The following is a 24,972-nucleotide window of genomic DNA, read 5'->3' on the forward strand; positions in this document are numbered from 1 at the left end:
AAAGAAATAAATCAGTCAATGTGGTGACAACAGCTTCAGTGACACCTTCACACTTTTCTACCTTTACAAAGACACAAAAACACACAAACGTAATAGGCGAAGGCCCGCCACCTATTAGCAGAACAATCCAACGCCACCATCAATCACCTTTACTGACAGCAATGAGAAGATCGCAGGACGCTTCGCCTCCGACCGCGCACCGTCGTCCCTCCTTTACTCTGACTATGTATATATATATCTATCTACCTCTCCCTCCCCCCTCCCTCCATCCATCCCTGCCCTATGTCAGGCAAGGCTCTATTTTTAAGCCGGAAAGATCAACAACTCCGAGGCAAACAAATAAAAAGGAAGAAGGGAGAGAGAGCTGCAGAGGGACACAAAACTGTTGCCAGACATTCAAATGCTCTGGAGGGGCGAGAGAGGCAAATTGTCCCAAATCGCTAAAGACAAGAGGGTACAATTAGGTCCTTCTGCCCTGTCACTTTCATTGTGTCACCAGTGCTAATGGCTACAACACTCCCGCCCACCAGCTTGCTTCTTAGCAACCCCCCCCCCCCCAAACTACCACACCCTCCCTGGTGGACCCTCTGTCACACACAGTAAATATATGCTTTACAGTATGCACACACCAACATGCATGCATTTCCTGCAAATATTACCGCTGAATATGATATTAAAAAATGAATTTTTGAACAGGCACTCACTGATTTTCTGCCTGCACAAATGGTGACCCACTTATCTGGGCAGTGCGAGATTAGCCCACAATAGCGCCCGTGTGTGCGCGGGGGCAGAAAGATGAGCTGGAGGCTCCATTGTTGCTGTGCATCTTCCCACAACACTATTAGCCAACACACACATAACGCAGGCTTCTCCTCCTACAGTACATACACATTCTCATCACAACGGTAAGGCACTGACACGGCCTTTGGGAACGCACAGCGCAGGCCAACATGTGTACACACACACTTACACTTGCACTACATCTTTTTTTAACAGGGATGCCTTGAAACTGTACTACAGCAATGCACACAGCGGCACAACAACGAAAAACGGATCTAATCCCTGACTGAGAGCTCTCCTGTTGTTTACGTAGACATAAAAAAAACAGCAGCCCTCCTCTGCTGAGGAAAGGCAGTGCTCAGCCAATCAGCTCGCCCCGCTCTCCGATCGTCTCTCTACATGCCAAGACAGAACATTTAGTTCCATCCTGGTCCGCCACATGTAAGAGTCTCCGGGCATGGACGGATCATATCACTTTTTCAGCTTTGTGTTTGAATTACTGCACGAACATAAAACACACACTTTTATTCTTATCTTTATCATCATTCTTATAATGGATGTTTTCATTTAGCATCTATTATCAATCATGCAGCCACTCGACTCCCATTACTCTAATAGCGTACTCCCTGTTTGACTCCCACTGCCAGTGATCTTGCTCTTAAAATAATAAGAAGAGTTTTCAGTGTATGGGGTCATGTATCAAACCTTAATATTTGTTCTGTACTTTACAAAAATGGATCCACAGCAACAAAAAAAGCTGTCTGGTCATATTTGCAGGCTTGTTTATTCATTATTCGATCGGAAAAACAAGTTTCCCACTGCTTCATTCCAGCAGCGTTCTTGGTCTGTTTTTATCCACATTTGAGGTGGATTTGTTTTTTTTGTTTGTTTTTTTTTAAATTGGTCTTGTATTAAAAAGAGGTTCTATTCATTAAGGTTCACTAAAAGTGCTTCAACTTCACGACTTGTCAATACATTTGTAAACACAACCAGCACAAACAACAACAACAACAACGTTTCAGCTCATGTGAATGCATCTCGATTACCATCAGAAGTCATCATTTGTGCTTCTTTGCTTTTATATCACCTATTTTGCTCACTGCGTGATTTGAATGGCTCCGATGGATTCTCAAATAATTTGTGAAATCTGCCTGAAAACCTGCCTTAGCACAACTAGCAGGTTGTCTGTTCTGTTATTGTGTTGCACACTGCCAGCCATGTTTTTGTGTTTTCGGTGCTGTTTGTAGTCTGAAGTATGTGTGAGTGACAGGGCGGTGTGCAGGCATATGAAAGATGAGGTGTTTGTGCGTGTGTGTGTGTGTGTGTGTGTGTGTTACCATGTGTGGTTGTTGTCAGATGGATGAGTAATGAGGTGTGTGTTTCTTTTGTGCATTTCCTCAGAGTGTTGTAGTCATCTGCTGCATGTCAGGCAGTTGAAATATGGTGTGTGTGTGTGTGTGTGTGTGTGTGTGTGTGTGTGTGTGTGTGTGTGTGTGTGTGTGTGTGTGTGTGTGTGTGTGGGTAAAAGACTGTGTGTAAATACACCACAGGATCACAGCTTGAGTCTACTAGCCAATACTACCTGACCCTTGTCATATCCAACACATTAACTGCCACGCTCGCACATGCTCGCACACACGTGCTCTTAGAGATAACAACATCGCACGCACACACGCAGACACACAAAGCAAACGTCCAGCTGCTGTCATGAAAGAAATGCGCTGTTGGATTTATTTTAGCTGGTTCAGGTGTCAACTGAAGGAAACATCAACACTGGGCCGAATGGAACATATTAAAGTCTGATCTTTGTGTTGTGTTAACGTGCGTTGCATCACTGCAAAGTGACGCGCTGACACACAACCAGGGAGCAAGTGAGAAGAAAGTGTGTGAAGAAGCATAATGAGAATTAAAAAAGCAAAGTGATGAAGGTGAAAGGAGGGAGAGCAGCTCCCGCCGATAGCGGCCAACATTAAACGTCTCATTTATTAGCTTCAAACATGGCAGGAAGTCCAAATCAATTAAAGGGCCGAGGCTGAGCACTGCTCAGCCGTTTGCCAATTTCATTAGTCCGCATGATGAAGAGAGAAAGAAAGACTACGAGAGCTATGTGCATAGATGGAATGTGAATAAAAGGCAGAGAAGTGGGACAACCTCGGCCTTCACCAAAGCAGGCAGTAAAATCAATTAAAGGGGCAGGCCGTATATTTATCACTGTATCAGCCTTAATTACACTTCATCTAGCTTTCAATACCTCCTCCAAGAGAAAAAGGGCCACAAGTGCCACAAGCACTTGAGTGTGTCTTTGCATGAGTGGGTGAGAGTGTGTGTGTGTAGGTTTGCAGAGAAGTGGTACAGTGGATGACTGAGGATGAAGTGATAGCGTATTGATCTATGGAAGTCCATCAGGCCTTGGACTCAAGGCTGTGACGGCATCCGTGTTTTACACACACACACACACACACACACACACACACACACACACACACACACACACACACACACACACACGCACACACACCAGTGTAACAAGCAGGCTTTGTTCTTCACTGTAGCCTCCCTACAGTCCTGACCACTTTTTTTGTCGTAAATCTCCAATGGTTGAAGATGTACGTTGGCAAAAAAAAAAAAAAGGGGGGGGGGGGGGAAGCAATGAAAGCATCTCTTTTAAAACGTTAATAGGCACAAACAGTGAAATATAAGTGTGTATCAGTATCTGGGCTTAAACGAGGCTGCTGAGGTCTGAAACCAGGCGTCCTCTGTCATGCAGATATTTTAAATCATCGGTAATGACCTGCTCACTCCAGCCAGGCTGAGCTGTTTGAAGGGTATTCAGCCTGACGTGTGTTTCGGACAAGAAATATGGGCTTTGTCATTGTGTTAATTCACCACCTGCTGATTTCTCAGTTCTGCTTAGTCACCACTGTGTTGAACATGGCAGGGAGAAAAAGACAGGACCGCCCCCATCTCTTTCTCTCTACCTGAGGTTCCCTCGCATGCACCGCACACAAAGACGGCAAGCAGAGTTTTTCTTAATGGCAGCCATGTCTGGGGAAAAAAAAAAAAAGCAGAGTACTTGAAAAGCCCGACCCTTTCAAAGTACAGCCTGAGGCTTCGAGATGGACCACAAGAGGAATATTCACTGGGTTTCTGTCTTTGTCTTCAGTCGGGGAATGGCACACACCAAAGAAGAAATGGAAACACTAACTGGTTCATCTATCACTTATTTACTTACATTCTGTTTACATTTTTCATCTCTTTTTTTTTTTTTTTTGCTTTGGTTAAAACATGGTGCACAATTTGAATATTTATTTAGATTTTAGTTGAGCCATTTTACCTCTTTGTGTGTGGTGTTTTTCTCAAAAAGCAATAAAGTAGAGGCGGACAACTTCATTTTTTTTTTTTTTTTTCAAAATAACAAACTTGGCATTAAGTATGCCTGGCTTACATTATTGGCATTTTTAATCATCTTCCAACTGGTGGCACAAAACTGTCTCAATTACACACTTCATTGTCAAGACGAACAAGCCAGAAAGTTTGAAGGCAACTTTTCAGATCTGATCTGAATAGAAAATCTTTATCTGTGAAGTACAAAGTACACTAACCCATTTGAAATACAGCAAACGTATAAAATAGAAATACTCAAGTTACATGTAAATATCTTAAAACTTGGCTGTGCACTTCACACCGCACACAGGGTGGAACAGCAGCGGAGTGGTGAACACACCCACACACTCCCACACAAACTACAAACAAATGTCATTCGGCTTATTATCTTCCCTTTCAGAAACCAGGCTACGGCGACGTGTCTCAAATGTCATGGATGGGACTGGACTTTGTCATCATGTGTTATTTTTTTCATGGTGCTATTCTGGATAATGGATCAGCACGTGTACAGCTTCACATGCACAGATTAGGACACAATAAGCCCCTGAGCAACATTTCAGTCTTTATATTCAGGATCTTTTTGCAGAGGGGACCATGTTAAAGTTGTAGGCTTAGTTATTAATTCGAAAGGGGCATAAAAACGGCACATATTCAAAAAGCACACACTTCAAAATAGCGTATATATTAAATATTGTTTGTCGCACACTGTTTTTTTAGGGTTTGTTTGTTGTTGTTTTTTTTTTTAATCACCCTGAGATGGTGAACTAGTTCAGGTGAGAGTAAAAGAGAAACAAAGAGGCAAACACAACTGTAGAGTTTTTTTAAACACAATGACAGCTCTTTAGTCACAGTGTTGCCTGTTTCATTTCCTTCAGTAAAAGTTTCTGGGGTTGTCTTTCCCCTTGAGAAGTCTATGTGGAGGTATTTGTGAGCAAACTCTGGATGCCAACTTTCTTTCTGAGGAATAATTGCTTGATTTCGGAAAAAAATTTTGCAAATGACACTGTCACATCTTGTCAACGGTGCTGGTATGTTGTTGGCATCGTTTTTGGCACGATGTAGACAGTTTATGACAGTTTCAAACTCTGTATCCTTTAGTCAAATCCTCCTTATGATATGGGCTCTTTCAAGATTTCATTCTCTCATCTGGTTTCTTGTATGTTGGAGAAGCACAAAAAAAACGCTCTCTGGTTGTAATGCTAGCTGAATGCTCACCAGTTCAGGAGCTGCGTTGCTGTATTCATCAGGCGGGGGAGTGGCTGTCATCTCGTGAGGCGGCACTAAAGCAGGGTAACTGCTGCTCCTCACCAACAGAGGCGTATCTGCAACAGGAAGCATGAAGGTGAGACACTGCAACTATCCTCTGTTTTCCACAAAGATGGAGAGAAATCACTATATTTTTCCATTTTTCAAGACAAAAGAAGGATGGAAGCTGCTGGCAACCTCGACACTAAGCAGCCAGCCACTTTGCTGAAATGAGCAACAGTGAAGCTTGGAGAGTTCAAAAAATCCCAGAGGCTCTCAAAAAACAACTGACACCAAAACAAATTGGAGCAAAAATTGTAGGATCTTTGTTGCCACCTCAAGATAAACATTTATGAATGACATAAAAGGAGAAATATGGACTAACTGAGCGCTGGTTGATGTCCAAGTACAACACAATGGAGGCTGAAAAATGAAGAGTGACATTTAAATGTGGAGAATGAAAATCACTCTACAGTCACTGCATGATGAAACGCTGTAACACATCTTCAAGAGCTCACATTTATTTATTTATTCATGACTCAGAGACAGAAAGGACCACCAACCTCCTCCTTGTTCCAGCGATACGCCCAGAGCCCACACCCTCCCACTGTGTACATTTTCATTTGACCAGCTGTTGCCTCTCTGCACCCAAAACACATACATATTCACACACACCTACCCACAACATGGGCAGGGTCTGAATGCACAATAAAGCGCTTGAAAAGAATCTAATTTGGACCTTTGTGCTGTCTCTTGCTTTTAACTTCCACCCCAAAAGGGATCAGGTTGGTATTTATGGAGGCAAAACCCAGAGCACGGTGTTTTCAGATCTTCCTCAACAGAGGAGAAAATACTGTAAAGACAGGGGGTGAGGAAAAGCAAGTGTGTGTGATAAACAAAAAGAGAAAAGGAGAGCTGGGAGACAGTGACAGAGGGAAAACTCAGAGACACAGCAAGAAAACACAAACAAAATTCTCTTTCCTGTAATCAATCTCTGTTTGGAGGGTCAGTGACAGGGTCCTCGTCTAACGTGGTCAGAATAGAGAGAACAGAGGAGGATAACGAGTTGGAAAGAGGGAACTGGCAGAGGCCACGGTGTGTATTTGTGCGTCTGATTGTAGACATGAAAAATGGTCATTCCAACCATGTGAGACACATACAAATATCTTTTCTGCCTAAAACACAGTGAAGCACATGTTCAGTAATTTTACAATGTGTTCAAGTTTGTTTCATCATTTTTATCAATAATCCAAAACCCTGCCTCATCGTCCACACACAGCTGATGAACTATCCATCACCTGTATGAGGGAAGATTTTCTTATGGAAGGAATCAATGCAACGTGGCTTAATTTATTCTATCGAGAAAAGCAAACTTTGTGTTGAAATGACAGGCAGAAACACGGAGAGCAGTAATGACAGCGTCCCTAAAACAGGTTCAGACCAAACATAATGTGAATTTAGACATTTCCCACGCTCACACGATACATATTTTTCAAGTTTAAGAGGGCCGAGGACAGAAAGCAGTGAAACGTACTCATTCATCAACACTCAATGCAAACAAAAATGGATGGACCCTCTGAACAGCAAGCATGCATTAGGCTTTAAAAGATGAACACTAGCACAGTGCACCGTTGTAAATTTGGTTCCACCAGGTCTGCAAGAGTAATATCTTCCATAACAAATCTAAAAGAAAAAAGCTGATATATTGCTCTTAATGACAGCTGCAAAAACTGAATTTCCAAAATATGCAAATTTTCAAAAACGATCTCTGCAAATATGTGGCACCATCTTGAATCCTAACACCACACATGCACAATGTCAATGATGCACTTAAAGTGTCCAAGGCAACTCCATGGTCAGTGTCAGGGTCCGTCAGCCAGCGTTCAGCCCCATAAATCCTCCTCCATTTATCCATCAGCGGCAAATCGGCCTCCGTCAATCCTCCTATACTGAAACCCCGGAGTCCAGCCATGTGAAGGAACCTGAACTTTGACCTCTGTGGGGGTCGAGCTGTGTCACTGCGGGTTGGAGTATTGATGAGAGTGACAGTTGGAGTCTCTCAGATCAACTGCTGTTTTGACAGCCATAAACAAAATCGCCTCAGAGGGCTAACTAATCAAACGTAACCGGGCTTTAGCACTGAGCTGAGCAAATTCTGCTTGTTCAGTGCGCATTGTAAATTTGGTGAAAATGGCCTGCGATGAACAAGTCGGGGCTGATTTTCACAGACTAATGGACTGATGTGTCTGTGCCCCCTTTCCATATCAATATAAGTTCATGTTCACCTTCTCTCTTAATTAGCTAATGCAGCTGGCACACCACAGCCTGTGGCAGGTTTCATTTGATCGGAGCCTGGATTAGTCCGAGGCAAATGTGTCCCTCTGTGTGTGAGGATCTGAGATGGAATAGGCCACCCTGTGATCAAATAAAATCCAACCCCATTCTGCTTAGTTGAGTTCAACAGTTAATTTGCAGCTTATTGCTACATTTTCTAAAACTAATCCATGTTTTGTAAAAGGTGAACTACAAATATAACATTTGTAAAATGATCACTGCAGAGTCCTGTGAAGTCTTTGGACTCCACTTTTCATAATTCTCTGATGTTGTCTCACTAATGTGATGAGATGCAGCTCTGAGATATGACTTGGATAAGATTATCTTTGGCCAAACAAGCTACCTGAAGCTTAAAGCCAGCGTCATTATTTATGAAAACACAGTCATTAGAGACACTTCTATTACAGATGGAATCTGACAGATTTTTAGATGCTTAAAAAATGAAATACTTTTCATCTGCAGCGAAGAAATTGCTGTTTGACCAGATGGCTTCTGATCTAAAAGCAGGTGTATCTTGATCAGATGATTAAAACAAAAACCAAAGTCCAGTGTAGAAGTTCTGGAGGGAGACTCAAAGTGGCAGCGTGGCATCTGTAGCCCTCAGGAGCTGAACATCACTCATGCTCTCTGTGCAATTTGAGTTTTCATTTATTTTAAGATCAGACAAGTTTCTGACTAGAACATCCAGGAGCCTGCCAAAAGGGAGGAGAAGGAGTGGAAGCACTCAAACTCTGGATGTATTTTAGGTTAGCTAATTTAACGCCCATAATCACGAGGTATCCAGTGACTCAAAACAGAGCCCACCCACCAAAATCATCACAGTGACCACTTCAATGCCAGGAAAAAAAAAAAACAACACACAAATGGTAAGACACTGAAACACACCCAAGTTATGTTCTCCCCTTATCTTTCCCCTGAGATTTGTGTAATTGGAGAGACCGGAGGAGGCCTCGTGAACTTTGCCAGTTCTGTGTTTATCTGCCTCGACTCTCCATCTGCGGCTCTCTGCCTAACTAGGCTGCTTATGCAATTCTGGGAACACAGCGGTTTATTTTGAGAATTTCCTCTTGTTTTCACTTCTGTCAAACTTCAGTGATGCTGCAGTGCTAGTTCAGTGCCAGGGCAGGATGCTTCATGTTTTTGACGTGTTTGACTGAGTGATTTATTTTTATTTTTATTTTTTTTCATGCCATGGGCCAGGGTGTCTTGTTTCTCTGGCAATCGATACAGCAGCTCAGGCTCAGGCTGCTCATGGGATGATGCGATAAGGACTCTCTTCCTATAAGTGTGTGTGTCCGTGTGCAGCAGATCAATGCCAGTCTAATCATCCCACAGGGGCAGCGTGAAGTCCAATCACCCTGTTCAAACAAGTGGCCCAATCTGACACACAAACACTTTGATGCTTGACTGATTACTGAATTACTTCGCGTGCTGTCTGCCACCACTCACTGCGACTACGTGCTCGGTCTAACCAGATTATTTGGAATAATCAGATTAAGGCAATAGTCTGATTAAAGCATTCACATGGTTTTGAGTAACCTAATTTTCCCAGGACCCCAGTTTGCATGATTTGTTGATTAATGGGTTGATGTCTGCTGAAGGGATGATCTGTAGCCAATGTGACACTTATTATTATCATTAGCTCACCCTGCATCTGGTTCGCACTCACTTTAATATAAAAATAGTTCCGCAGGTTTGCTCAGTTTGAGACGATGACTCCTCAGTGGGTCCACTAAAATATTCTGCCAGGCTGCATTGTCTTCATGTAATCGTGTTTATCTGTGTGGGCAGCAGATTGTTCTCCCTCCCCTCCACTAACGGGGACGGACTGTCACTTCAGGCTTCAGTTTGTCACATGCTGTCATTTCCAGGACAAGTTAGGCTACTTAAAAATGATTTGGTCTGTCAGTGTTATTGTACAAAGGCGTTTGTATTTAAATGATGGGAGGTTGGTGGCGTGGCAGTCTTCCAGTAATGTAATCTTATTTTATTGATGTGGTGAAATGGTGTGAAATGAAAAATAGAACCCAATTTTCAACTGGTGGAGCTTGGGTTTGAGTTTTTTGCCATCAGTGTTCCCATTATTTTTAGGGTGATGGAAACGGGGAGTACAATATCAGGTTGCCATGGAATCGGTGCGTTAGTTGGAAAGTAAACCTGCATCAGGGTAAGAATTTTTCCTGTGTGTGCTGTTTAGGACAACAAGCACTTGCTGATACTGAAAAAAAAAAAAAAAGTCTTCATTAGTTATTCATCAGTCAAGATCTGAAGCACCTTATTTATATAATTTCAAGGGAATGAATGGCTCGTTTGCATTCTGAGCATGAAGTCTGTGACAGCGAAGAAGAATTATTAGCAGGCATGAGAGCTAATCATACACAGGTTTGACTGCGTACAGCTCCGTGACTTCGTCTAGTCGACAATAAATTATGTTATTACAAATTGTCCAGATCCGATGATGTAACAGCAAGTTAACAACCAGGGGAGAGTAAACACACACAGACACGGTCTCCACTCAGACCCCCCCCCCCCACAGCGGCGAGCGGCTGACAGCTTTTGGTGAGTTTAGTTGTTTAACTGGCGGGCTGCGGGTTTTTTTGTGTCATATTGTGTGTTCACAGACGACAAAGGCGGCTTTATTGCATCAGTCTGGCTCTGTATGAGGGGCGTCACAGGGTCACATCATAACTAAGTTAGTTAGGGTTCAGCAGCACTGGAGAGCAGGTTGGGAGTGGGGGGCAGGAGGAGGTCCCACTGGGTTAAAGACAGGATGGAACGGGTGATTGGGGGGAAGGTTGATGGAATTAGTCCATTCACGCTCAGCTGGACCTTGGGCATGCTTACAGCCTACGGTGCTAATCTAGTTATAGGTGGAAGCCATCCAGAGACTGGGGGAGCAGGGCAGGATGACAGAGGGGGGGCACTGTGAGGTATCTGCTGGGGGGGCGGGTTGGGTCAGGGTCAGGGGGCCTGGTGGTGAGCCTGTGGACAGCAGGTGGTTGAACCTGAATAGTAGAGTAGGCAAGAGATGGCTGGTTGGAGCAAAGAGGGGGGCAGATGATGGGGAACGGGGCAGAAGTGGGCAGAGGGAGAGTGATCGCAAAGGGCAGGTGTGTGTGTGTGTGTGTGTGTGTGTGTGTGTGTTGGGGGGTGTCACACTGTTCCTCTGCTGCCAACAGATGGAGAGAGGAAAATAAAAGGCGTGAAGGGCCACGTGATTAAACAGACAGGCCCTTGTAAGATTTATCTTTGGTCTCTCCTCATCCCAAAAAAAATAAATAAATAATCAATGCATCGCTCGGGAACTGAAAAGGACGATTTATAGAGTCATATGATGCAAATCATGCTCTAGATTATTTACAGATAAAAGTATCTGCAGCCAGAAGAGACTTTGGCCCAGACAGAGCAGAGATTTCCCCAGAGGATGCCTCAGGCTTCTCACTGACAAGTCTTGTGATGATGTTTCCCTCTGGAGATGTACCATGACCCACTAACTTGTTCACTTGATATCCTGACTGCACAGAAATTGAAAAAAAATAAAATAAAATAAAAAATTCTGTCTTACTTAAAAACTGCACTTTCATACGATCACTGTTTGTCAAGCTGTCACTCCTATTCACATTTTGGTATCTGCTCTGTTGAACTGAAATCGATTGCTGCTGAACCACTAAAAATCTTTTTCCCCTCCTAACCTCTGATTTCACAGGCAAGCTGAATTTACACACAAAGACGACACACACATCCTTTCTATATATAACCTGAAGGACAATTAAATCTGTGCATTCTTATGTATGATTTGTGCAAATGCTATATCTGTTCATTCACTGTGGAATGACTCACCTACCAAACAAGAACTGCTTGAAATCAGAATTTTAAGCTTTTCTGCTGTTGCTCTAGCATCGCTCTAGATATGAGCAACAGCTAAATACCAAAAATATAAATGCAAAAACAAAACAAACATAGAACAGGAGGAGGCGGGCTTTAAGGGAAAAAAATGAGACTTTAAGAATGAGAGAATGGCAAAAAAAAATATGAGACTGTTGAGTCAAGAGTGTTGGTGGATAAGAAGGAAAACAGAGGAGGATGAAAAGCAGGATGAAAGCTTTGCATCTTAAAAAATATGCTTTTCAGTGATGTTTCTGACAGCATGTTCCTCAAACTGGTGACCACACATTTTTCAAAAATCAGGAATTCGTCTCCGAAATAATCATCCCCAGTTTGTTTTTCTGCTATGCATATCAGGCGTTATTCTGTGCCTTTACTCCGACCGAGAGAGAGACAGGAGGAGAGGTCAGCAGGTCAGACCTGAACCAGGACCCCGGTTTGGACTTCGCCATTGAGGTCTCGCTGCACCGTCATGGCTTCGCTGTCTCACTGTTGGCCGTACAGCTCTACATCACGAAAATCCATCATCCTAATGGCGCACAGGGGGAGGCTTTCGAAGACAGGAAGAATCCTGTTAATATTACATTCATCATGTTGTTCACCAAAGTGGTTTAATGGGCCAGGATAATACCACTAACCAAAGTGTGGTGCAAATGTATGGACTTAACTCCCTATAAATAGACTTAACTCTCTATAGAAGTGCCCTTGCAGCTCTTTTGGTGGCTCTCAGTCTGAACAACGTGTGAAAACAGGAACAAACTAACAAGAACAAACTGGGTACATTGATGATGACAGGAGAGAGCGCTGCGTCAACACCGAATCTGTTTTCACACGCCATGAGGTTACAAACAAAAATTTCTTTGTACACAGTAGGTTTATCTTACAGCTGTTCCATAAACGCATTTTCTGATTCTCCCTCTCTTGCCCTGTCACACGTACCATCACACACCTACACACACACACACACACCTCCTGATGTTTCAACAAAATTGACTTTCTCACATGCAAAAAAAGCATGAAAGTGTTGATTAAGCATTGCTTACAGTATGTGCTGGAGATTTTCACAGAAACTTCTCTCACATTTTAAACCACCACTTGTTGTACACAGCTGATTATTTCGCACTCCCCAGAACTGAGATGTGGCTCCTAATCATTCAGAATCTGCTGTCAATGAGGTATAAATGTGCCTTTCGTGAGATGAAGCAAAAGCATAAAGAGCAGATCTGACTTACTGGCTTTGAGCACGGCCTCGTTGACTTCGATCTCTCCTCTGGTCGGCTCCTGGAGATGCAGGTGGGGGTAGTACTGGAAAGGTTCGGGGCTGGGGGCAGCACTGGAGTAGGCGGACATGCTGTCTTTGGGGCTGTCCGTCCTCCCATGCTGCACTTCATCAAACACAGCGACCAACTGAAAGGCAAATGTTCAGAGTCAAAACTATTTCTTAAATACAGCGTGCACGTGGCCCGAGATGAGCAAGGGTACCTCAAGATGAGTGTGACAGCCTAAACAATGTGAAAACTGAAGTATGAACAGGCTTGAAGCACGCCGCCAGGTTATATAGCATCTCCACTGTGCCATGATCACAGCGAAGCTTTTATGTGATTTATCTTGCCAACAGTGGGGATGCAATCTGCTTCATTCTGCCAAGTGTGCAGATGTGTGTGTGTGTGTGTGTGTGTGCGTGTGTGTGTGATTAAAGAAAGCAAACAGAGATGGATTCACAGCTCATTCATAGCTCTTCTCCCTCTTACGGTGCAGAACACACCAGCAGATGCCACAATAGCCGATTTCTTTCTGAACAAAGAAAGATCTGACCAGCGTTTGAGCAGAGAGCCAGTTCAGAGGAGCGAGCACACACACAAGACCAGGAGAGGTGTGTATGTATGAAATTAGCAGTCAAATGAGATCTGACGTGAGAATGAGAAGCTGTCAAACACAATGACACGGCTGCCACAATGACACGGCGGGATGAGACGGGGGTGGCCAAATGAAGAGGGGATGGAGGGCAGCAGAACGACAAACAGTCCTCGTTGAGACAGGAACATGATGGCAGATAGAGCGCCCGTGTGTCCTGACTGCGGGGCCGTGCTATCACAGCGACATGGTTTGATAAATGAGTGCGTGGCGGCATGATGCTCTCATTAGACAGTGCTGGCAGAGGAAATGACCACTTAATGAAAAGCAATAACTGCAGTGGAACAAGGGATTGAAATAAAACAACAGACGAGTGGAGGAGGTCAATTAACAACAAAACAGTAAGGAGTGTGTGTGTGTGTGTGTGTGTGAGTAAATTATAAACACAGAGGAGGTGGCAAGATCTGCACCATCCATCACACTGTGATGCTGCCTCTCACCTCAGCCTCCTGAGATTCAATATCCCCATGACACCTGGCCAATGCTCTGCAAAGGAGACACATCTACTGTGTGGGTGTGTGTGAGGACGAAAAGATGAGGAATTGAAGGGCTGGCAGATGCAGAGAAGACAGAGAAAGGAAAAGACTGAATGCCATGAAAACAATCTGATTGTGCTGCTTGATGGATGCGTCTCAAGCTCCTTCTCTCTTCATCTGCTTTCCTCTTTCTCTTCTTATCGCCCTCCCTCCCGAGCTTTCGTCTCTTTCTCCAAACTAACTGACAGCATCAATCAAAGAGGTAGTCTCAGAGCGTAATGTGATGTGTTCGAGCACGCGCCGGCGCGTACAAAGACACCGCGACGAGCTTCTCGCAAAAAACGATTTATTGGTTTTGAACAACAACTTCTTTTAATGTGTGGGTAGAGTGGGGTTGGGGGGGGGTGATGATTTCTTTTCCAGAGTTTATTTTTTATGGCTGACACAGGCTGGGAGCGGTGCTGATGAGGGCCGCCCTGCTGCTTCCACTCATCACTCAATCAAACACTAAGTATCAACAAAATGAATCCCGTATTACTTCATCTAGAACAAGCCGAGGGATTTAAAAAGCGCTGTAACTCACGATGAGAACTTTTCATTGGTCATACACTTGTTATCACATCATCGCCATCATCTGATCAGTGGTCTGTATTCAGTCCACTATCTGACGAACAGGAAACACCATTTCCTGAAATAAAGCTGTGTTGGAAGGTCCTGGCCTGCTGCTGCCAGCTGAGAGCAGATGGGTGTGCGTCAGCATATTAAAATGCTGATGATCTCCACTGATCTGATTACATTAGTGTGTGACTTATATTTGGGGTGACCTAACCTTTTCAAAACTTTTAGACTTCTGCAGCAGCTTTACTGGAGATTTGAGACACCTCATTATGTTCAGACCATCAGTGCTATCGTTATCTCCAGAAGACAAAAATAAATAAACAAACAATGATAATAAATACTGTGAAATAACATGAGAGGACTCTGGGGAAAGGCTCACTCTTAAAAAACACCAAGTAGTTTGAAATTCAGTCCTTCAAACGTAGAGCCGACCGGGCAGTCTGGAAGACCCTGAGCCCTGGGATGAAAAACAACAACACCTTGAGCGCCTCGGTGTGTTTTCCTAATGCGTAGGTTTCTCCTGGTCCCGTCTGAATGTGATTAGTATTCTGGAAAACAAATGGCCTTATTTTCCCTGCTGTGTCCGTAGGGGGATATTGATATGGACCGAGGGAGCCTGCATGTCAACTACTGCTGAATAATGTGACCCCTTCGTCTCATTACCATAACACACACAAACACACTCACACTCGTGAACACACACTGACACCAGTGGCAAATACAAACAGCTCAACCCTTTATATTGTCATGTTATGACCGTCTGTAAATCACGATGCACCTTGTGCGTCCAACGTGACCAGACTAGCTGGAGAGAATCTGTGTGTGTGTGTGTGTGTGTGAGTGGCAGAGCCGAAGCGATTACCATGACATACATAAAAGCCATATAAAATACCATGCGTGAAGGAGCGAGATAAACTGTGCGTCTGTGAGTATTCGTGTCCGTACACACTTCCTCCAGCACTGAGTTACAAACTGACACAACATGCAGCCCGCGGCTCACAAACACACTTATTTTACTCCATTTCGTAGAAAGCAAAAGACACGCCAGCCCAAATATATCCATATAATTTGAACACATTATTTTGATGAACTGCTGCTATTATTCTGATTGTATCTGTTACTTCACACTTCTCATCCACCGACTGTTGGCTTCTCCAGAGTAGAATTAAACGCTCAGATCAGGACAGCACGAAACACGATGCAGTCAGAGAGTGAAAGGAAGACTGGATTAGTGACGTATTCGTAGGTTTATTGTGACTGACTCCCATTCTGGTGTGCGGAGGATACATTTCTCCTCAATATGTTTGTTTAGCATCAACACGGAGAGAAGAAAACCAGACACAGAATAATATCTTCTGACAACAGCGACTGACACGTATTATTGAGCTATCAGGAAACTGATGGAGCTAACAGTTTTCTTGGCTTGACTTGTCACTGAAGATAAAGCACACAAAGGATCCCAGTAAGCCAGCAAGGCAGCACAGTGGTGGGAGGGGGGGGACTTCTAATGAAGTCTGATTTATACTGTATCCGAGCCTGACCTTTGACCTCTCTGTTACAAGACGGCATATTACGATTGTGGCAACTTTTATTACTCTCGCCGGGCTTAACAGGCCAACAGCCAATCAGAGGCAGAGTTTAAATGCATCATGGTTGCTGATTTTGAATTTTTAATGATCAGGATATGAAATTATCCAGCTGCCGTAAACATTGAGCAGTGTTTACATGTCGCAACTCACAGATGGAACAGTTGAGTTTTTAATAATTGATGCTCGTGCTAAGAATTAATCAACCAAATGCAGCAGATTCTGTATAGAACTCACAAGAGACACACAAATACACACACACACTTATTTGCAATCAGGGATGTTCACACACAGTATAAAAGCATTATCTAAAAAAGCACACCACCAAAAAAAAAAAAACAAACTGTGGACACAATCTCAGACACACACACACACACGCTTTGCACAGTATGAGGATGAACAGTGCCACCTTGCTTCGCTCAAACACAACTGCATGTGTGTCCTCCAGCCTCTAGCCTTTACATAAGAATCAGCTACACACACAGACAAATGCACAATCGCACAAACAAACACACATTTCTCTATTTCATCCACTCGCGCTGATCAACCTATTTTTCTTCTCCTCTTCATCCCTTGTGTGCGTGTGTGCGTCTGTAGTACAAGTCTATTGAGATGCTTTTCTTTTGTGCTGTTGCCATTTATCTTACAACTGCCCCCCTTTCCTCTGCCCTCTCCCTCTCATGCTATTCTTCATTCTTTCTTTGAACGAGAGATGCATAATTCAGAAGAAGCGCGCAGCATCCTGACTGTAGTATGGTAACCCAATCATCTCTCACAAACACACACACACACACACACACACACACACACAGGCAATCTTAAGTACAGTACACACATACATGCTGCCAGGGCTTCTGACTCACACATGGACACACTCTCTCCACCAAAGGACAGGTTTACACAGACTATTTTAGACATCTGTTTTTTCAGCACTAAAATGTGAATCACAGAGTACAAACCTCCTACTTGTGTCTTGACTTGACTGGAGAAAATGAAAGCCTGCACTACCTGACAATTTGGCTTGGTGTATTCATTTGTGATAGCTCAACGCTTTCAGACTGCAGTTTAAGGTCAGCTGATGGAACTGTGCACACTGTGCAAATACTTTCTGTGCATTTGTGTATTTGCTGTTGTTTTTCCGTCTGTGAGCTTCTGAGAAGTCGAGTGTTTGCAGGCGGTGACAGAAACTTGCCCTCTTTCCATGTGTGAATTGGACGCTGTTCAAAATAGAGCAGACATGATGTGGAGAGAATGAGTTTCTCCGCAGCTGTAAGGCGTGATGAATATTGGCGGATGCAGATACAAAAGGTCTGAAGTTTAAAATCTCACCCTGACTGAGCGGATATGTGGACACTGATATCCATGGCATCCAGCGAGAAATGGCAGTCAATTCTAAATAAGGCGGGCCTTCTTAAATCGACTGGCATTGTGATAAGTGATAACCTTCAGCTTGAAGTGGCGTTGAGCGTGAGAAACATCCGCTATCATCTAACGTTTCCTGTTCAATTCACAGCAGGCAGACTACAATGAATTTTCTGTTGTTGTTTTTTAAATCTTGCTCATGCTTCTATTTTAGTTACTGATTTACTCCATTTCCCAGGAGGCCTTTGGAGAGCCCCCACCGAGCTCACCTGAGGCTTCATGATCGTGCTCATGCATTTTAATGGGAGTTGTTCAGACGGTGCAGATGTCCCGCTGCACCTTTAAATCAGACACTCCTCGAACATTTGGAACATTTAACCCTGATGTGCTGAGCGTCGGTACATTTTTGAGAGTCGTTGTTGTTTATATTCACCACGGCGAGCTGCTGTGTAGATGTTAATATCACTTCCCACCTATTGTTGTCACATTGTTCTTTACTGGCCCAACGACAGTCCCGTTGAAACACGCTGAGCTCCAACCTTCTGCCTACTCAGTGTGCACATACTGCAAACACTCAGCATCACCTGCAATCATGCAGGTCCCACAAACTAATCTTGGTTCACAAGCACATACAGTATTTAGTCAACCTACACAAAGACAGACGTTTGCAGGGCACCATGGGGGCCGTCTGAGGAATGTTTGGCGTGCGTTATTTAAACAAGTAGAAAATTGGTTGCATTACTGGTGAGAGTCGGGGTAATCCTACTTCTGTTCAAGCCTGAATCTATACAGCACACTACCAGATGTGATGGATTAACACACACACCTGGCTCTGGGCCTGTACACATACACGCACACACGCACACACACACACACACATTCTCTCAAATCACCACAACACACAGTCAGGTACTGTATTAGATTAGAGAAGCAACCAAAGACACAAAGGAGGGTAAAAAGAGATGCACACAAACTCTCACAACAGGAAGAAATGCACACAAACAGATGCACAATCCATGTGTGCTGGCGATAAGGGACTCCATAAAACTCATGAATCATATACAGGAGACATCACTACTTGAACCACTAAATCTCTGTTTGATGAGAAGCCAGCAGCTCCAAACAGCAGCTTGTACTTCCACATTGAACATAACATCTCTTTGATGCTTCTGACAGAGCGAACACTAAACAGCAGCACACCAAAGTAACTTCCTCTGTCTGTGAGTGCAGCGGTCTGAGCATTCATGCAAATTTGGAAAGGATGACCCAGAATTCAAACTGCTTCCAAAATATAAAAATAGGGGGAAAAAAAAACTTCACATCTCTCCATACAGTAGATATCATGTTTCAAATGTTTCCAACCCAAACTGCTTTTGGTCAATACATGTCAAAATGTGTCTGATTCAGAATCAGGGCTGATATTTTGATATTTGGATCCTGGTGATTCAGTTTCCCCCAAAAAGTAGCCCCAGTGGGATTTTTATCCCTCACAAAAATAGTGTTTGGATTCTTTCTTGCATTTCACATATCAGAGTGCAAACACAAACATTAAGCTCGGGTCCATCTATATCAATTTCCAAATCTGCATTATTAACATGATATTGATCGGGTACAGTGCCAGAAAAACAGCACGCAGTTCTCATTTTGTATCTCTCTCTGCATTTCCACTCACATATCTGTCTCATCAGCCACAGCGATGGAGCACAAACTGTACGCACCCACTGAGAGTATACAAAACTGTTAACGCACACACATTTCTGCACAAAGCCAGCCACCAGCTGAGGTATTGCGGTGCTGGTTGTGCTCAGTGACACGGCACATTATTATTTATGCACACTCATAAAGGGAGAAGGTAAACTCTTCATAAATCACACATACCCGAAAGGCCAGAGAGAGGAAGAGGGAAGGATGAGGAGAAGGAGGGATATGGGTGACAGCAGAGCTCCAGGCCTCATATTTCTCAGGCCGGCAACACAAATATCAAACCAGCTCATTCATCATTTCCACAAAGCAAACACATCCACGGTGGTTACACTGGTCCTGCTCCGCATCTGTGGACATGACACACTACCACAAACACACACACACACACTTTTCATGAGACGTGTACTCCCTCTGTGCACAGAGAGTCATAACCTCTTTCTCATAAATGTGCATAAATATGCACAAACACACACTCAGAGCCACATTCTCATATCCACAGTGAGACAGATGGAAATCACATGATTTTAAAAGTCGGAGCCGGAGAGTAATATCCAGCTCTCTTTTCCCTGTGGCCGTCACAGGGCCAGCTGCTCCCTTCCTCCTCCTCCTCCTCCTCATCTATCAGCCCCTTCCCTCCCTGCCTCCTCCGGGGATCTGACAGAGAAATAGAAGGAGTGATTAACTCAAAGCTCTGAGGCGGCCGCCCTCTCACCTGTGGCTGCCCCGCTCTCCCCCTCCTCTTCCCTCCATCTGCCCTCTCTTTAACACCACACTTTCATTCCATATCACCTCCTTCTTTCTACCTCTCACCTTCCGATTTGTGTGGGCGGGCGTTTCCTGGTCCATTTAAAGGGGACATCCGCACTTTTCATTACCGTTAATAATCAGTGTGGCCGTGATGTGAATTCTTTCCTCTGATTTTCCATTTCTGGTTCAAAGTGCAGATTAATTATCTCTTTAGGGGTAAACAGTCTCATACACAGTCTGTATGAACTATACATTACTGACCATGTTACCATGGTGAGCCAAAATTACTGACACCCTGAAGGTGTTCAGCCGAGAAAGAAACAGCGTCAGGTCCAGTTTTTTATTTCACCCATCAACATGTGTTCCTACTCACACACCTTATCGGATAATTATTGACGCAGCAGCACCGAAGCCTGCAGGGGATTTGTGTTACATTGTACAAACCCCGTGAGTACACAACACCACCTGACAGCACCATCCATCGCTTCATATGAAGGTCAGGGGGCAGGAAAGTACCTCTACTGGACTGTTGGGCTGATAACACAACTATCACGAGGTGTGCGCTCAGACTGTATCTTGTAGTGCAATTTAATGAAGGACACTGAGCTCATTAACTCGCTGTGTATCGGCTTTTAATTCACAATGGGTGCAAAGCAGACACTTACGAAGTACTGAAACAATTAGGTGATGAATCCTTCAGAAAATATGGAGCAAAAAGTTTTTTTTTGTTTTTTTTTTTTTTACAGATATAGATCTTAATACTGACACAAAAAAACATTTGCCAAGCTTTCTGCTTTGTTGCGTTTGTATGCTTGCAATGCAAAACTACGAGGGTGTCACTTCAAGACGAGCATATTGACAATCTTTATCGCTTTAAGGAAATCAGGTCTGTGGTGCTCTGTTGATACAATGCAGCATGGCACGGCCTGATAATGTGAAAGGGTTAGGTTAGGGTTAGGGTTCACAAATAATGAATTTATCTATATCATAACTTTATATAACAGTCCAGCTATCATATATCCACAACCATTTTGTAATCATATTTATAAATGTTTTTTGTTACTTAACTTGATGCCCGATTTTAAAAATTAATAATTGAACAGACTTATTTTAAAATCCAGAGTCCATTTATGTGTGTCAAAAAAAAGAAAAAAATAGCTCTCCTTTGCATAAGTCCATCCCAGGTCAGACGTTGACAGGCTAATAATTTGAGTGGCCTATTCAGACACATTACCGATCGCAGAGTACCATTCATTAGGCCAATGAGTTCAGTGATGGGGGTGAGGAGCAGGAAAAAAAAAAGAATACCAGCAATAATAGTGTGTGTTTGAGTGCATGCAACACAATGGACACAGATGCAGTTTCAGCTGCACCAGAAATCATTAAATATTTAGGCTAAATGAGTCGGAATCAGTATTACGAGAATTAATCTTCTTGTTGCTGTGAAGATACACACACACACACACACACACACACACACAACCTCACACACGTCCTGTGTCTGGGAGCGTGACTTTCCGCTGATTGGAGTTATTAGCAGTTGGAGTGAGCAGGGACCCGGCAAGCGAAGGAAAACACCACACTTCCACACACCCCCTCAGACAAACACATTCATACACGGCAGTCTGGGGCAATGTCATCAAGGAAAACAGATGGTCTGAGGCCGGTTAGGTCAGAGAGTAGATTTGCTGTAAACAAGCTGATCTATAATAGATCATTAGCTGGATGTGATTAGCTCCTCTACAGGCCGCTGTGCCAAAATCAGTATTAACTGATAAAGCTAATACTGACAACAAACAACACAAGCTGCAGCTTCAAAAAAAAAAAAAAAATCAATATGACTGGATGTGAACGTGTTTTTCATGCGTTCATGTTTTGAGTCATGCATCCACTGACTGCGTTACATTCATAATTGAACACAGCTCATGGCAGAGACCTGTTCCTCCTTGACCTCATGTCTGGTCCTCTCCTCCCATACGCACACACACACACCTTTAAAAATGGGGGTCTGTGGAGCACATCACCCCCCCCCCCCCCCAAACCTCAGTCTGGCCATCCTTCCTCCACCCAGGTACCTGCTGCCAGGCCACAGCAGGCGTCGGCAGGTCAGGTTACAGCATGACCGTCTCGCTCCATTAGGAGCTAATGAGTGGTATGGTGGTGACACAGAGGGCAACACAGAGTCGGTGTGATTAACAGGAGGAGAGGCACCGAAGAACGAGATCTGAGGGTGCGATGACCTAACACACACACACACAACACAAAGACAACAGATACAGACCTGATCCGAACTGAATCCCAGGCTTTGGCTTCAGTGAACTGATAAATCACTTTGGAGAGGGGCCATCATTCAAAGTCACAAGCTAGAGCAATGGATCATCGAAGGAATTAAAAATCCAAAGTACAACTTTCTGAGAAAACTCAACATGCGTGAAGTTAAATGAAAAGACCAGCACAGCAAGGATTATTCCTCTTAAGCCTTCCTTGGGTTCCTCTCATCGTAATTACAATCAAACAGGGCTTGCTGTGGGTATGTGTGTGTGTGTGAGAGAGAGAGAGAGAGTGTGTGTGGGGGGTACTGTTAATTGAATATAATCAGATGAAGAGATGTTGTGATGCTCAGATGGGTGAGGGGATTGAATCAAGGTCGAGACTGATGTGATATGATCGAATCAGCTCAAGTGACCAAATCCCAACGGGCAAAATATTCAAGCGCTGCGGTCTGATCTGATATGATCTGCAGGTAACAGTCTGACAGAGATAATCTGAATATTTAATATACTGGAAGTTAACCGCAAAATTTAATATTTGTGTATGTAGTGTGTGTGTATAGTAACCTTCCTTTCATCCAGTGCAAAAGCTCTGAAATAAATCCTACCTTGACATTACAAATTATAAACCGGGCTTCTGCTATCAAAGCACTAAAGACTGATCCATGTATCCATCACTGAAACACACATCTTTGCTTTGCAAGTCTCGGTTATGCCTGCTATCTTAAGTAGAAGTAAAGTAGTAGTAAAAGACATGGAGTTTCCTCTCCAGTAAGTAAAAAGCTGCTGATGGTCAAATGTAGAAACAACTAATGCAGCCCTGAACACAGCATGAAAAAGGAGGAGAAAACTGCCTGGTCTTCACCAGCTTCACATCACATCAGCATGAGATTCATGGAAATCAGATCCACATACAACGATGGGCTAAAAAGTGTTTTCATTCAGAAACACAATTTCACATAATGACAACACTGGAGCCAAAACCGGAGAACCTTCAAAATGGCTATTTTCCATGATGCAATTTAGCCTCAGACAATCAAATGTTAAATGTGCAACATGTCTTTAGCCTGCAGGTCCAAAAATAAATGTTCTGAAAATATAAAATAAGAAGAAAAATCAATTAAGGAGACAAAAGACAGGACATAATAACTGGCTACAGGTGAGCTACGGCTGATTTATTTCATACCCCGGCCAAGTTCACAATCCGTGTAAGACTTTTAATTAATATTCAAATGTGTGAGACACACAGTGTTGAACACAGTCTATCTTTACAGGTAAGGATGTATGGAAGGTGATTAGTATGTGAAGAGGGTATAGATTATGATTAGGCTGGCATGCACGTGACATTTTCTAATCAGTGCACTTGAACCTCATGCTCCCGCTCATCACTGGCCATTCAGACAGTGTGTTGAGTTATGGGACCATTCAGATGCCAATCAAACACAGCTCACTGCCACACTGAATGAGGAGAATAGAGGTGAGGGAGTGAGGTGTCACAGCGCATCAAAAGCTAATCAGCACTTCTGCAACTCGCAATCACGTCCCCATTCACTAAACTCATTCTACCACACTTTAAGTAATGCCTTACTGTCGCCTGTCAGAGGGGCTGACATCTGACAATTAATAAATGACTTCAGGCAAATCACACAGCATAACTAATATAACAAGACAGTTCTACTAAAACTGGTGGAGATCATTTAAAGTAGCGTCATTTAATTTTGAGTTTGAGCTGAACAAGAATTGAACACGTTTGTTTGAGCACAAACAAACGTGTTCTGTAACAGACACATTTTGGTCAAAGAGATCTGACATGAGCCATTTCTTCTCCTCGGCTTGCTCATGCTCATTTACCTGAGTCTTACAGCCCCCAGTTGTTCATTGCTGGTATAAAAACCCTTTGCACACACAGCTCATTTGAATTAATGCATGTAAATGTGCACCAGGCTTCAGAACAGAGAAAAAGATTCAAACTAAACAATGCAAATATAGCTCCCTGGGCAAGCGAAGACAAAAACTCCTTTAATTGGCTGCATGGATTCGAATGATGTGACCTGGCATGAGTCTGATATGTAAGAGAAAAAGAAACCATGTTTTTCACTGTTAATGACATAAAAGTCACACATTTCTTCAATAAACGCACCGAAGGAGGCCCAAGTTGTCGTTCTATCAGGTGTGGACTCGAGTCAAAACTTTGCAGCAACATTACTCTGATCAGTGGATATCACATCGTGAAAATCAGAGCCATCATGCATATCTGTTTAATCTGCTCACTGAAGTATGTAAATTATTGTGTCATGAAATGAGATCATTATTCAAAGAACTGTCAGCGTCTCTTCAAAAGATATAAGAGACACTCATAACCACAGACCCACTGTGAACATCAGAACACATTTCCATGTGACCGATTCATTTTTCGAACGTCGTGTCCACCGCTGTGACACGCAGGCAGAAAAGATGGATGATGGGATATGGCCTCATAATCAAGCAGTTGACATTTCAGAACGAGATCAGCCGGGATATGCACCCTTACCATTTACATTCCAGCAACCAGAGACTGCACAGGAGCTTCACAGACGCAGTGATTAAAAAGAGCTAATTAAAGAGAGATGGAGGAAATCATTCCAGCTTCTTTTTTTTTTTTTTTATTAAATTTTCCATGAAATTAGA

General features: G+C 43.4%; 1 protein-coding gene across 3 annotated transcripts in view; it reads right to left on the reverse strand.

Moving 5' to 3' along the window:
* Positions 1-24,972, reverse strand: part of pard3ba (par-3 family cell polarity regulator beta a) — a 123,974-nt gene that overhangs the window by 88,966 nt on the left and 10,036 nt on the right. For all 3 annotated transcript variants that reach the window (XM_029520436.1, XM_029520445.1, XM_029520427.1), the window contains exons 3-4: positions 12,861-13,035; positions 5,380-5,486 (exon numbers count right to left, since the gene is read on the reverse strand). In XM_029520436.1, the coding sequence (XP_029376296.1) occupies positions 5,380-5,486; positions 12,861-13,035 (282 nt within the window). The remainder of the gene's footprint in view (positions 1-5,379; positions 5,487-12,860; positions 13,036-24,972) is intronic.

Source organism: Echeneis naucrates, chromosome 2, assembly GCF_900963305.1.
Source record: "Echeneis naucrates chromosome 2, fEcheNa1.1, whole genome shotgun sequence".
In the NCBI taxonomy this organism is placed as follows: domain Eukaryota; kingdom Metazoa; phylum Chordata; class Actinopteri; order Carangiformes; family Echeneidae; genus Echeneis; species Echeneis naucrates.